General features: G+C 37.9%; 1 protein-coding gene across 1 annotated transcript in view; it reads right to left on the bottom strand.

Moving 5' to 3' along the window:
• LOC139152048 (golgin subfamily A member 4-like) overlaps positions 1-15,621 on the bottom strand; it is a 91,170-nt gene that overhangs the window by 4,426 nt on the left and 71,123 nt on the right. Inside the window, 9 exon segments of the mRNA XM_070725135.1 lie at positions 185-527; positions 1,082-1,168; positions 1,321-1,597; positions 3,640-3,699; positions 6,186-6,303; positions 6,794-6,941; positions 7,419-10,566; positions 10,568-14,124; positions 14,435-14,593. Coding sequence (XP_070581236.1) covers positions 185-527; positions 1,082-1,168; positions 1,321-1,597; positions 3,640-3,699; positions 6,186-6,303; positions 6,794-6,941; positions 7,419-10,566; positions 10,568-14,124; positions 14,435-14,593 — 7,897 coding nt within the window.

Raw genomic sequence — 15,621 nt, forward strand, 5'->3', positions numbered from 1 at the left:
AAATTCAAAATGGCCCACGATCACTATGTTAACTCTTTGGGGAAAATTACTTTTTGATTTTTGAAACACTAAGGCAGTGAAAATTTTCTTCCTCCAAGAGCTTGGTGGTAGCAAAGAAAAGTTATGAAAAAATTTGAGAGTCCAAATATCTGTCCCTGAGGCATATTCTACTATATATCTTTACCTTTACTACTGGTCTTTTTAGTTTCCATTGGAATGAATGTTCCCAGTCTGATATCAGGACTTGGTCGGCGTAGGTTCTCCTCTGAGTACCACTTTGTTGTCCCAGGAAAGTCTGATGATAGGTTACTTTCAGAATAAGATCTTTCCCTATCCAGATTGGATTTGGATGGTTGCTTGGTTTTGGTTTCAAAGGTATTTGGAGCAAGAGTCTTCCGTACGTCAACATCTTTCAGTTTGTCATATGCTTCGTTGAGTTTTCTCTCCAGGTATCTCACCTTCTCCTCTGTCCCATCATGCTCCTGTTTCAGTTTCTTGTACTTCTCCGCAAACAGTTCATTTTCCTCCTAAAGTGTGAAGTTTTGCATCATCAGATAGAACTTTGATCTTTGGATATTGGGTTCTGAATATTCCAATACCACAGTAAATGGAGCAAGTATCACATGTAATTGGTCACATTTAAATGAAGAACAAACCTTTTATAAATATCGTTATTTTCCAACTAAACTATTTTATCTTTTCTGATGACAAACACACTTTTAAATTACATACACTTTAATTAGGAAAGAAAGGTTTGAATTGAAGTGGTAAAGAGCACATTTGTCATGTCATCACAAGATGACAGCCACTACTAATTTCATCTTTTAGAGCATTTGAACAGTATCCTTCAGAATTACTGTTTATTGGCCTGCCTCAGGTACTGCTTTTAAGTAAAGTAGGGCACAGGATGTGTCGAGTACAGCCATTAGCTTTCAAGCAAAGCATAGCAGTGACTTGACCTTTGAAATAAAATGCAGAACATGAAAGGTTTGCAGACTGTGAGTTGACTGATGAGGATAAATGTATCTATAAATTGGTATGTTGAGACACAGATGGCAAAGGTACTTCAGAACACACTTACCTTTTTAGTTTGCTCAAGATGCATTTTCAGTTGCTCAATTTCCTCTTGCAATGCTTGTGTTTCCGATTCTTTTATTCTGAGATTGATCTGGGTTACACAGAGAATGAAAGAAATCATTCAACATGCAGAAATGGATCAACACAAAATAATCTAGGTGGAAAATATTGTTTCTTTCTCATTTTTAACCATGATAATTTCAAAGGAAGTGATTCAATTCCAGGTGTTTATTTTCTACTTACCTTAACCTCATAAAGTTCCAGGATGTCAGCCCCAGCACCTTGTTCTGCATCATCTTCTCCATGTCCCAGGGTACCCCTCAGCATTGCAATCTCTTCAGCCATTTTCTCATTGAGGTGGGTATTTTCAGCACTAAGATGTTGAATGCTTTGTTTTTTCTCTTCAAGACACCTTTGTAGCATGGCAAGTTGTTCCTCCATGTTTGCTGACTCCATGCATTTGGAGGCATACTGTTCAGACAAGGCCACCATTTCATTCTCTATCCTCTCAAGTTCCTCTCTGTTGAAAAACAAGTGAGGGCAGTGTATCAATAACACTAGCACAACCAACAGCCACCTTATCCCAGGAACCTTTTAGGACACGAGTAGGAAAGGTGTTCTTGTTTTGTAACATTGATGAAGCTTCAGTAATTGAGCTGTCAAAAATTTTCTCATCTTTAGATCAGAGATGATGGAAAAGCATTGGACTCTTTTTCTAGGCTCAATAGTAAAACAAACAACTGAATCATAGTCTATAATCTTTGTGTTTCATGGTAAAAGTTGTTATTCTGACCATCTGTCAAAGAACTTGTTTTTTTGTCTCATGATAAATGTTTTTGTCTGAGCAGATAATACAAATTTTAAAATGTACTTTGTTAAATAAATAAAGTCTCTACAGAGCAGCAATATACACACAGCAGCAACACAGTTGAAGTATTTCTTCATCAATGTTTAAATTTTACCACTGTAATATCTTGTGGTATTTTAGATGTAGAAGAAACAACTGAACAGAGCTTGGCCATGTGACAAGCCAATAGTAAAAAAAAGAGACACCATCAACAGAGTGAAAGGAAGACACTGATTGCTGATTGGCTGTGGGAGCATTTAAGTTGTGTTGACATGCTGATCACACCAATGGGAGTGATTGTAATACCATATATTGATACAAAGTTCTAATGCAGCAAGCTAAGTGATTGGCTAATACAAACAGTGAACTTATTCCCTGACAATGTGGGTACTACATCACATTAAACCAACCAGTCATAGCAACAGAATGAAATTATCCCTCAGAAAGAGTAACTCCTCCCAAGCCTGTTTGTACCCACATTGCTAATGGTATGGTCTGCCAGGTAATAGATAACAATAGGTATGATGCATTATTCAGAGATAGAAGGGGATTGCATCAGTACATTGTAATTATTATGAAAAAAGAAATTACCTCATGATAATTCACCAGAATGTAAAAACCATCGAACAAAGCAAACTTGCATAGTTGTCTGATTGAAATTATTTTGTCTATTTTTGGGTTAATATTCCTTTGTAAACACTGAATTCATGTTATGAATTCATGTTAGCATGCAGAAGCTGCTGTATTTTGCTCTTTTTTATGATTAATTGTGTATTCGATATCTCAACCATTTGAACCTGGCTTGGAAAAAAATGTCCATATGATATCATAGGTCACCAGGGGGTCAGGGTGCAAAGGACTAATTTCCATTTCCTTGGACAAGATTGCAATATAAGCATTAGCTGTAGAGAATACAAGATTGCAGGAAGTAATTGCACCTTACTTCAGTTCATACTTTTGCCATAAAGTTGACATAATGTTTATTGTGGACACACTCACTCAAGCTCTCTAACTGAACAACAATTTAAGATATACAGTAAAGAACACACTATATCCACGGTATGATTTTGAATATAATTCTGGTGATATACCAATAACTAGGATAAAGTGCTATCTAGGGAGATTTTCAGTAACACCATCAGAGAATTCAAACAGTACTTCATGCACACCATGTTATACCACATTTATCCATAAAGATACAAAACGCTTGTCAAATCAAGACAGGCAATATACTGAGATAAATTAAAGTATCTACATGTTCATACAATCACACTGTAAATTTCTATAGATCACTCAATACAAAGTCACATTTTTCACCACTTTTGCTAGCTATATTTTCCACCTAAAATTGGAAGACAATAGGATTGATGCAAAGCTTTCTTGTGCACAGACCTACACAAGTTATGCATTGTGACCAAGGTACAACAACTTCCATGTACAATACACAAACACTTTGGGTGCTATACAATATATAGGAAGTGTACAACAAAGCAGACACCCTGTGATATATCCCATGACAATACCCATGGCAAACCCCTAGAGAGATGCTGGACTTGCCCTATGGTAAGATATTGTTTTGTTTGTTCCAGTGTCACAGGTTAATGTTAGTCTAGATACAGTCACCATCAATGAATGTTGATGGAACATGACACAGATAGGCAGTGAGATGTTATAGGTGAGGCAAGGGGTTTCATGGAATGTGTTAGCATACTCACATTTTTTGTAACATACTCCACGCTATGAGCCTTGTGTGTGCGTGAAATGAAATTCCATGTCTGTGGTTTTTAGTTGGTTTAAAACATGGGATATACCAAAGGAAGAGGATTAAAAAACTGATAGAATGAACCACTGTGAAAATAAATCCTCAACCTTCACAAAACAGTTGAAGTACAAAGAACTTGATGCAATGGTGCAATGGAAATACGCAAATAGATAGTAAAAAAGATCACTTTAATTATTTTTGCAAGTGTGTCGCTTTTTTCAACCTCAAATCTTGAATACTTTGTGAATACAATGTGTTTCAGCCATTGTTATACAATCTTATACCTGACTATACAACTGTCCACTGTTTCAGTCATTACAAAGATCAATCATGAAATTCAGTGAAAGCTGGAGACAAAAGTTTAGATGACAGTTGAACGTGAAACACATCACATATTTTTGCTGACTGAACAACAGAAATGGTGAATTTCTCCAGAGTCATAGTGTGCAAATAATGCAAGATTTGAAACACAATGCCATTTATATTCCAATAGTTAAATCATTGCATTTTACACCACTTATCATCCCATATTACAAATTTTTCATGATAAACTTGAGGGGAATATAAATACACTCACTGATCTGGTACTTAAACACTGCAAACTTGCTGACACATTGCAAAAATATAAGAGATACTTATTTTTTAATATTTCCCAAACTGTAAATATCAACAGTGTTTTGATACAGTCCAACTAAATTCTACAGGTTAATAAATACTGTGTTAGTTCTGTATTGACTTGCATGTCATGTTGCTGAGCCTGTATCAATGAGGATTCAATCTTGTTGAATTTTGTGAGATGGTGGTATAAAGCTCACTTACATGTTTCAAAGTTATGTATGAATTACAATTTTCATTTCCATTTAAAATACCAAGTCTCTCTGAACATGAGCTTTGTAAATGGTCCAACATGTGATTTGAACAGAACTGATGCAGCAGTAATCAAACTGGATATTGGTATTTTCTTCTAAAAAATATTTTCTGTTATCAGCTGTATCAAAGTATATCAAAACACATAATTGATCTGTGCATTACAGTTACAGCTCTTCTCAGGCAAGAATGATGAACCCAAGTTGTGATCAGTTTCCCGCAACCCTAAGACTTATAACGTGCATTTTCAGAGTGGTTCAAGCAATGGACACATAGCAGGAGTGCACATCACATGGATAGCAAAACCGCCACAGTCACAAATACCACAACAAAAGTACAATAATGGAATACACACTAACTGTGATGTAATGCAGATGAGTTTTCTACCAACCTTACGTAGTAAGTGAGAGAATTTTATGAATGCTATATGTTTTGTTTTATAGGAAAGCAGACCTACACGCCGAGAGGAGAGAAAGACCCAACGAAGCATGAGTAAACTGAATGTCACTGCAGAAATGATTACATGTCATAATGGACAACAGAAAAACATGCAAATGTGACACAACATAAGTTCTGAATTAACAACGGATTTTGAAAACTGTATGTTTTTATCAATTCACATGTACGAGGAATCTCTCTAGTTGAAACACTGCAGCCAAAGGAAGGTAATAGATGATTTATGTACTTTGTTTGATTTTTAAAATTTAGCTATAGAACAGCATTACTTTTCACAGTTCACCATGTGATTTCTGATTTGATGAAAACACCAATATGATGATGGTATTCTTTGATTATAAAAGAGATAATACCATACAGCTTTCACTACAGGGGGAAGAGACAGCTCTGTTTGTCATTCAAAAGTTAGCTGTACACATGCAAATATGCCATGCACAGACTTGTTGTTGAGTGAGGGTTTCAAATCTGGAAATGTTTTCAAGGGAGAACTGATAGCAAAGATGTCACTGGAACAAAACATACTACATACATTTGAAGACAGATATAACAACAGACTAAATATACATTGCTTTTTGTGCTATGGACTGTCTATATTGTAAAGATGAAGTGGATTTTGCTATCACAATTTTTATGACTTTTATTCTAAAACAGAATAGACTTGTAATTATCATTTATTGTTTCAATTACAAGTAGATCAAAAGTGTTTTGTGTTCAAAAATGTCAAATTCCCAAAGATCATGAGTCAATAGAGATTAAAACATTGTGATTTTTCAGGAATGAGAGACTTTGAGTTGGATTCTGGAAATGAAACTACTGAATATAATATGATAATACTAAATCAAAGCATAGGCCATATCCAGTAATATGATGCCATTTCAAGTGTTTTGCAATGGTGGAGATGCTATTGAATGTGAGATGAAACAGGAAAGGCAATGGCTATTCTTTGGACAAATCAATTTTGAACAAGTGAATAAATGAATGAATCTGACCCAGTCATGAAATTGTATTTAACATGGTCACAGCTACCAAAGGCAAAAACCACAAGGACAGTCATTACAAATGAAAATATGTACAACTAGTTGACAATAAAAAATTTTCAGTTTCTTTTGGTTAGCACATTGTAAAGAATACAGAAATAGATCTTCAATGAATGTTAAATAATTAAAACAGACTTACTGGTGTTCCCTTCTCATGGCCTCAATTGTTTCATCGATATCTCCATTTCCCTGAGGGCGCACTCTTGCTCTCCCTCTTTCTAACTCTTCTTCATGTCTCTTATTTGCTGATTTCAAAGCTAGTAACAGATAATTTCAAAGTTAAAAGTGCATTTTCTGTAAAATCTATACAGATGTCCTTTTCTGATTTAAATTACCAGTAATTGTTGATGATAATGAACTTGAGAGTTTCTTTGTATGAACAAATAAGATAGTGTCTTCTTCCCTTCATCACGTGTCGATCTTTTTTTAACATTTTAATGGTAGTTTATAATTTCTGTAAGCTTTATGAATGAGATTACATCCTTTAAATATTCAGCTGAGGACAAAATGAGACAAACTCATAATAGAACAGCTTCTGATGTAATGGATGACATAGGTAGTTTCTACAGTTGGGAGTGAATGCATTCATCAATATAATTTCAAACAAGACAAGATTGCTACATTGACCAGTTTGACAGTGTTTGTATCATTGACAACTTAGTGAAAGACCTCCATTGACAGAGGTTTAGCACTCTAAACATCTACCAGCAGACAAATTCTATATGAACATTACAGTTGTTAACTAACCCAGTAAGGTGGCTTCAGTTTCCTCTGCAAATCGCTTGTCTCTATCTTGTTTCAACTTCTCAATTTCCTCTTGGTCTCGTCTACGGAGTCTTTCAACTGCATCCCTGTGCACTTGATGTGCCTTCATCAGTATAACATTATCTCCTCCCTGCAAACAAAGGTCAATAAAACAGTTCATCAATCACAGCACGGTACAGCATTGTAATTCACATTCAGATAGTTTTCATGTCTTTACTCAGGTCCACCAGACCGCACTATCAATTTTCCCTTTGTTATGTCCGTGTGATATATACTTAATTTCAATGATGGCAAACACATACAACTAATAACAGTAACATTTTTGATTTTCGATTTATGTAACCAACATTATGATAGTTAGTGTTTCTGCTGCCTTTTGAATATTTGCTTCTAAGGTGAAAATGAAATGTTTGATTCCATAATGAATAATTCCTCATCTTTGTTCAAATCCACATCAGTTCTCAACACTGACAACTGTAGATTTACAAATCACGATATCTCTGACTGATTCGAGGTATCTTTCACATATCTGATGATCCCATTTTATTACCCTTTCTTATACGAACACAGATCTATAAAGCCTATACTCTTCAGGAAAATCACTCACCGCAAGCTGTTCAAGTCCTTTCTCATACTTTTCCCTGAGTGCTGTCACCAATGACTGCTGAGGTAGTTGTGCTTGTTGCTGGGGCATTGATTCTGCTTGCAATAGTGGTTCCTGTGGCTGAACATTATTCACCATCTGTGCCATTTTTACAGCTTGCAGGTCATTCTCATGAAGTTCAGCAAAGTTATCCAGTTTCTCTTCATATTCAGTCTTCAAGTTATCTATCTCACGTCCATGTTTTTCTCTGAGTGAGGAAAACTCCTCGCTGTGATTCTGTTTGATTCTTTTAATGGCATCTTCATACTTCTGTTCAGTTTCAGCAATTCTATATCTGTGCTCGTCTCTAATCCTGTCAAATTCTCTCCGGGACCTCTTATCAAGTTCTGATTCATGCCTTTCCTGATCTTTTTTCATTCTGATGACGTGTTCATCATGCCTTTGTTCCATCTGTTTGACTTTTTTCTCTTGGGTTTTGCGTAACTTAGCAATTTCATCCTCATAGTTCTGTTGTATGTGAGACATCTTTTTCTCATTCTCCACTTTGACTTTGCTAAGTCTTTGCTCATACTCCCTCCGTACATTAGCAATCTTTTGCTCTGATGGAGACTTCAGCTGTGGAGAACACGGCTCTGAAGTATCCCCAGATGACCTATCCTCGATTTCCTTCCTCAGTCTCCCAATGTCAACATCATACCTTCTCTTCATCTCAATAATTTGTTTCTGGTGGTCTTCTTCAAGATGTGACATATCTTCTTCAATGTCCTTCAGCTTCTCCTCATAGTTCCTCTCAATCTTGACAAGTTCTTCTTCTTGTTTCTCTTGCAGTTCCTTGACTTCACTTTCATGGAGTTCCTTCAAGTCTAGCATGTGAGATTCAGCCTCTTTCAGCTTTCTCTCACACTCCTCTCCCATACATCGGAGGTCTTCCTCTTGTTGTTCTTTGAGTTGTTCCACTGTCTCCTGTAGTTGGTGACTCATCTCAAGTTCTCTGCACTTCTCCTGGAGTTCTTTCACTTCGCTTTCATGCATTTCCTTGAAATCAAGGTATTCACTGTTGAGTTTTTTCAACCTCTGTTCATGACCACCTTGGACTTCAGCCAGCTGGTCTTCATACTGCTGTTTTAACACTGCCATTTCCCTCTCTTTCTGATGAAGTGAATTGTCATGTTTGTCTTGAAGGTCCTTGCATTCATTATCATGCTGTTCTTTCAGATCTAGCATTTCAGTTCTGATATTGTTCAATTTCTGTTCATATTGTTCTTTACCCTTGGCCATCATCTCTTCATGTTGACTTTTCAATTGATTGATTTCCTCTTGTTGTATATCTGCAATTTCTATTGAAGCATCAGTTATTCTCTGTTCACATTCATCATTGACTTGTTGCATCTCTTCCTCATGTCGTTGCTTCAAGAGACGGATTTCCTCCTCTCTACTGTTGTCTATGCTCTCTTTAAGCTCTCTAACTTTCAAGTTGTACTCTTCCACTATCTTGTCAAGTTCTTCCTCATATTTCCCTTGAAGGTCCTTCCTCTCTTTCTGGTGTGCTTCTGTCATCCTGACCATGTTCTCATCATGTTCATGACTGACTGCTTCCATCTCCTCTACATGTCTTTCTTTCATGTCTTTAAATTCTGTTTCATGTTTCCCTTTCAAATGTTCCATCACATCAGTGATTGTATCGACTTCCTTGATGTGCTCTTCACTTTTCAATTTTAGAGTTTCCTGGGATTTTTTGAGTTGTTCTTGCACACTGTCCAGTTGTTCAGTGAGATGCTTGACTCGCCTTGCGGTCATTTCCTCCACTTGGTCATTGAGGTCGTCTTCTAATGTAAATTGAATTTCTGGATTACCTGTCTTCTGAGAAAACTGCTCCTTCTCTTTCATTTCTTTCAGCAGATTTCCCAGTTCTGACTTGGTTCTATCCAGTTCTTCTTGAAATTTCTTCATTACTTTTGTTTGTTCTTCTCTTTCTTCCCTGATGATTGACTCGTATCTTTCCCTAACACTGCCAATATTCCTGGCATGTTCCATGGTAATGGTTTCAATGACCTTGCCATTGCTGATCTTCTCATAGGCCTCATGCAAAGCTTGTAGCTGCTCTTTCTGTTCACTTTGCAGCTTGTTGACGATGTACATAAGCTCAGCTTGGAAAATCGCCTTCTGTGCTAACAGCTCTGCATAGTCGTCCATGCTGCTACACTTGGCTAGCAGACGTTCAGGGTACACAAGCATGCTATCTCCTGTGCTGTTATTTGTAGTGAGTGCTGACAGACTGTGTCTCCTGTGCTGTGGTTTGATATCACTTTGTACAGAACGTTCCTTGTCCACCCACAATGTCATGTGATTACTCAAGACAGCACGTCTGGCAACAATCTCTATAAATTTATTCATTAACTGATCATTGTAGAGTGGTCCAACACCTTTCTCATTCTGTTGTTCCTGTCTGCCCTTCTGTCTTAGTTTTTCAAGTTCTGCCTCATACCTATCTTTGATCTCCCCAATCACCAGGCTCATCTCTTCCCTGATAGAATGCTCAATGCCGGCATATTTCCTTTCAGCAGCCTGTCTCTGAACTTTTAGCATCTGCATGCAGCTAACACGCTCCATGTTGATTTCTTTCTCATACATGTCCATTACCCTCTGTAAGATGCGAATCATTTCAGCCCGGACAATCTCACCAGATGCATAGTCACTGGCAAATCTCCTTGTTTCTTCAATCTCTATCTGTTTTGCATATGGGGCAAGCTCTGGATTGTCATCAAGAGTAACATCCTCAGAAAAGCTACTTTGACCTGCGACCTCTGTAGCAGACATCAGAGGCACATTGTCAACTTGAGGAAACTGCAGTTCAGGTCTATTAATCATCCTTGCTACTGATTCTTGAGACATTTCTTCGCTGGCCAGCTGTCTCATTTCATCTACCTTTCCTTCATCACAGAGAGTTGTCAGTTTCTTAAGTCTTACTTGTTGATGCTCAAGTCTTTTGTATGCCTCTCTAAGCTGCTGCTGCAGGTCCTTCACTTTGGTTTCAATGACGTACGTCATCTCTCCTTCCTTAAGTGCCTGTTCTGCCAAGGTTGATGCAAACTCTCCTACATGAGTGGCATCATCATCCGACTGAACAGACCCTGGAAGAGGCTCAGAAACTGCTTCTTGGAGCTACATTCCTCCTTGAAGGTGAGGCACCACCATCAACTTCACTCTCTTCATCATTGTCAGAAGACTGATCCACAGAATTGACATCCTGTGATCTAAATCTTGAAAGAGTGGCACCCAAGGAACCCTGCATTAGAATACGGTTTGACAGTGTCTCAGCAAACTCCTCTACAGGGCTACTTGGCCGTACCTCATCTTTCTTCTCTTCCTCTTCTGGCACTTCAAGTTTTACAGTTATCTGTTGATTTGATCTCTCCCTCAACTGCTGAAACACATAAGTTACTTGTCCAAGTTTGACGGCCTCAAAGGCCAGTTTATCAGCAAAGAGATCAATTCTCTCACTCCGGACAGCATTTTCTTGTGCAACCATTTCACTTTCCTTCTCTTGCAACCTTTCATCAGCTTGCAAGAGCTGATCTCTTAGAAGATCAATGGTTGAATTTACAGCATCATCCACACTTTTCAGACTAATCTCTGATTTTGAAATGGATGCTTCTGAAGACAGACTCTCCAAGGATGATTTTCTCAGAGCTGACTTCTTGCGAGAGATTTCTGTGTTCTCCTTCTCTGCGAGTTCTACCTCTTGTGACCCAAGGGCTTTTTCAGCTTTTATCAGAGTGTCTTTTGTTTCTTGGACATGTTTCTCAACTTCATTTAAGGCATAGGAGAAATGATCAACAGCATGCTTGTCATATGAAGCCTTGTACCTATGAACCTCTTGGAGAAAGTCTGAAATTTTCAACTTGGCATCTTCAATATTTGACTCAATACTGGCAAGTTTTAGTTCAAGCTCACTAAATTGGTTACTAACCTCGCCAACAATCCTAACTCTGAGTGAATGTTCTTGTTCTAATTGCTTTGACATGGTTTCTAGTTTGGCCTTACTGTCCTTCACCTGTTCTTTGAGTTTGTTTTCAGAAACACACTTAGCATGATACTGTTTTCTGTTATCAAGTTCCTTTGTAGTGACATCAACGAGTTTGGCAGTGACTTGTTTCAATTTCTGTTCTGTATCAGAAAGTTTTGACTCCAGAGACTTCATCCTCATTAACCTCCTCTGTTTCGGATTTTCCGTTTTTTCCCTCGGCACCGAACTGTCAGAATCATCAGACTCACTTCCTGTGCTTTCAGTGGATGGTTTTTGACTGGTTGTCATCTCTACTTTGCTAGAGGAACTGTTTGTTGCAACGATGGTAGGAATGGATTGATTCTTGTTCTCTTGCTGACTATCTATGGGAGGTTCAACACTAGACTGGACCATCTCCTCCCTGGAGGCTACCTTTTCTTCTACGGACACTATAATTCCTTTCAGACTATCAGTCTCTTCCTCCTGTGCCTTCAAAGTTCCTTCAACATCAACTAATTTCAATTCTAGTTCCTCCAGCTTGGATTCCAGCTCTCTTGAAGGTGCTCTGGAGACATTGTAGCCACCAGTTCCAACTTTTCTTTCCATCACCACGACACGTTTCTCACTTTCTCTAAGCTTGCGATCTGAAGACGCCAGTTTTGTGGTCAAGTCCTGGATTCTGTTACTCATCAAATCCATCTGTTCATCAAAGTTTGCCTTAGCTCTACGATTCTCCTCTTTGATTTGTAAATATTGAAGTTCAAGGTCATCATAGGTGTTGTTTGCTTCTCTCAGATCAGCTCTCAATTTTTTAATTTCCTGTAGAGCATTTTCATATTTTGTTTTCAACTGCTTAGTGGTCTCCACACTATCTGTTTCATTTTCAGTATCGTCTTTAGAAGTAACATTTTCTAGTGAGGATATTCTGTGTCTTTCCTCAAGAAGACGCCTCTCTGCATCATCTACCTTCCTCTCAGACTCAGCAAGGGTCTTCCGAAGTTCTTCCAACTCTCTGCTTTTATTTGTCATTTCTTCCTGGTGGCGTTCCCTGAGGCCATCAATTTCTTTCTCAAGTGTTGCCACAGTCTCCCTCAGTTCATCCACTTCTGGTATTTTGTCTGTCAGTTTCTTTTCTTGTTCTTGTGATGTACTCTTTACCTGCTGGAGCTGTCTCCTCAGCTGGGAGATCTCCACTGTCTGCTGGAGTATCTGTTCCTGGATGCTGCCCTTGTGAGTGTGGCATTTTTCTAGATCAGTCCGAAGTCTCTTATTCTCATCGATCTTTTCCTGGAGCCTTGAATTGATCTCCTCCAGTTCAACAGTTTTATCTTCTAATTCGAGTTTTAATTTCTCAACGTCTTTCAAACTAGCATCAAGCTGCTGTTTCAACTTTTCTTGTTCTTCTTGCAGCTGCTGCACCTGAGTCCTCAGATTACTGGCTTCATCACAGCTGGACATTGGCTCTGATGACTTTGTATCCTGTTCTGACCTGTGTTGTTGTTGCTGCAGCTCATCAATGAGTTGTTCTGTTTTGGCAGACTCCTCTTGGAGGGCTGCCTTCAAATCTCTGATTTCCCAAGTGCTTTTTTCCAGGTACTCTTCAGCTACTGCTTTGTCAGCAATGGCCTCATCAAGCTTCTTCCTCAGATTACGGATCTTCTCCTTGCCAGTGTCTTCATCTGATGACCTTCCCTTCAGATCGTCATTCTGCTTCTGCAAGGCATTCAACTTAGCTTTCATTTGTTTCAACTCCTCCTGTAAATGTATATTTGCATCTTTCTCCGCTTGGACATCATGCAGGGCTTGTGTCAATTTCTTTTCTGATTCCTCCAACCTCTTGTCAAGGTCTGTCTTGGGGGCAGGCATGGAAACATCCAAGGAGTCACCCTGGAGACTGAGTGTTAGCTCAGCTAGCTTGGTCTCTGCCTCATCCAATTTTTCCTGTAGCTTGGATTTGACAGTCATTTCTGTTTTCAATTGATGTAACAGTTCCTCTATTTTGTCTTCCTGTTCCTGCCACTCTTCATCTAGTTTTTCACTTTCTGTTCTTGCTTTTTGCTCCTTCAGTGCCTTCTCTTCAATCAGCTGGGCGATCTTCTCATCAGCAAGATTAAGTTTTTCTTCCATAGCCTCTCTCTCAGCCTGTGCCTTGCTCTGGAGCCTGGAATACCTTTTCTCAAATCTTTCCTCATTCTTGACAAGATCTTCTTCACTGTCCTTTAACCTCTGTCGGGCTTCTTCCAACTTTGCAGACAAGTGTTCAATTTTTACATCTGAGTCCTGCCTTTGCTGGGATCTCTCTAGATCACTGGTTAGTTTCTCTCTTGCACTGAGCTCTGCTTCCGCAGTTTTCAAAGCATTTTTCAAGTCTATAATTTGAGATTCAAGTTTCTCATTTTTCTCACTAAGGACTTCAGCCAATGCTTCAGTCTTACTTTTCTCAATTTTCAGATCAATTCTGAGTTTATGTGCTGTCTGGTCAGTTTCTGATAACTCTGACACAGCAATGTCTAACTTGGTCTTCAGTTGCTGAATTGCATTTTCCTGCTTGTTGATTGTCTGGTTGGCTTCCCCAAGTTTTCTCTTCAGTTGTGTGAGTTGTTGCTGTCTAATTTCTGACGCATTCTTGCTTTCTTTCAATTCCACCTGAAGCTCCTGGTTCCTCTGAGCAATCTGGTCTTGGTGGACGTTCATATCTTCAATCTAAATTTTGTAAATATAATTAAAATTGTAAATCACCAAAATAACACATGAAAGAGATGCAATATTCTGATCAGTTGAAAGCAACAACATACCTTGATAACTTTTTGACAAGTACAGACGTAGGGTGCAAATAATGAGATTTTTGATCAACCAACATGTACACCTGTTTGCACTAATTTCATGGTGCAATGTATGAAGGGATTGTAGAAATATAAGATCAGCAAACTGCTTCTTATATGATTCAAAACATTGACAGTGTTCTTCCTGGTGCACTATGGCATTATATCAAGAGTTACGCTCTTTAACTGACCTGTGTCATAAATGTATGTTGGTCAATATCTAGTTCACTGATTGATTCTCTGTGGTCTCTACGAGCTGTTGTCATCTGAGTTTTGAGTTCAATGTTCTGTTGATGTGCTTCCACAAGCTCCTGTTGCGTTTTCTCTAACTGTGCCTTCAATGATTCAACCTGTGTGTTGAGAATAGCATAGAGTGAAACAACATTATTGACTAAGGCTTGTAAGGTACAATGCACCTCACACACAGATATTCAGACTCGTTTACAATCAATCTTTGGTCTACCACTTATAGGAACCCATTTTGAAGTTAATGGAGTAAATATAGTTTTTTTCATCTTATTTTTTGTGAAAATCGAAAATTTAATTTTTCTTCCCACAGAGTTAACATACGAATTGAGAGACCATTTTGAATTTAAAATATCAGAAAATATCGAGTAATTTGTTGCTTTAGTACCAAATTTTGCACAGTGGCCCCCTGGACTTTATTTGGATTTTGAAAGAGAATGAAAGTTTCCTTATTTAAAGCTGAAAAAAGGTTTAAGGTGGTTGGAAAGGCTAGAGCGTCAGTTATAAACTTCAATAAAACTATTAAAATATAAAAGAAGTCAACATTCTCTGTGGAATAAAAAAAACTAGACATTTGGGGTCACAGGCATTGCAGAGTTATAGCCTGTTGAAACTTCTGAAAAACTGACCAAATAAGAAGAAGTTGGGGATTCCTTAGTGTATTTACTATGGTAGAGGTCCCCTAGCTTTCAATAAAATGTCTGAAAAGGGAAAGTCATTATTTGCTGTTTTTCAGGAAAGTTTGACAAGGCGGTGCTGGCATTCAGAGTGAGTGACTGCTATTGTTAATGCATTTTTAGATTCTTTGAGTGTCAAAGAGGTGTCAAAAGTGAGATTAACCAAAAAAAACTGCTCTGTGACTTCAAAAGAGGGGTGCAAATATGGCTTGTTTTCAACATTTTTGACAGAATAACAGTTTTCCTACATAATTGTATACCAATTTAATCCAACCTTTGAAATGAGATATGGACATGGAATTTTTACAGCCTATTAACAAGGTTACAGATAAGATTTGTATGGCACAATTTTCCTGTATTTGAAGTACTTTTTGAAAAATCACATTTTGAAATTTGAAAGAATTTTTAATAATTTTTTGATATGTAAACCCATGTAAAATCATAAAAACATATTT

The sequence above is a fragment of the Ptychodera flava genome, chromosome 15 (genome assembly GCF_041260155.1).
Source record: "Ptychodera flava strain L36383 chromosome 15, AS_Pfla_20210202, whole genome shotgun sequence".
Lineage (NCBI taxonomy): Eukaryota > Metazoa > Hemichordata > Enteropneusta > Ptychoderidae > Ptychodera > Ptychodera flava.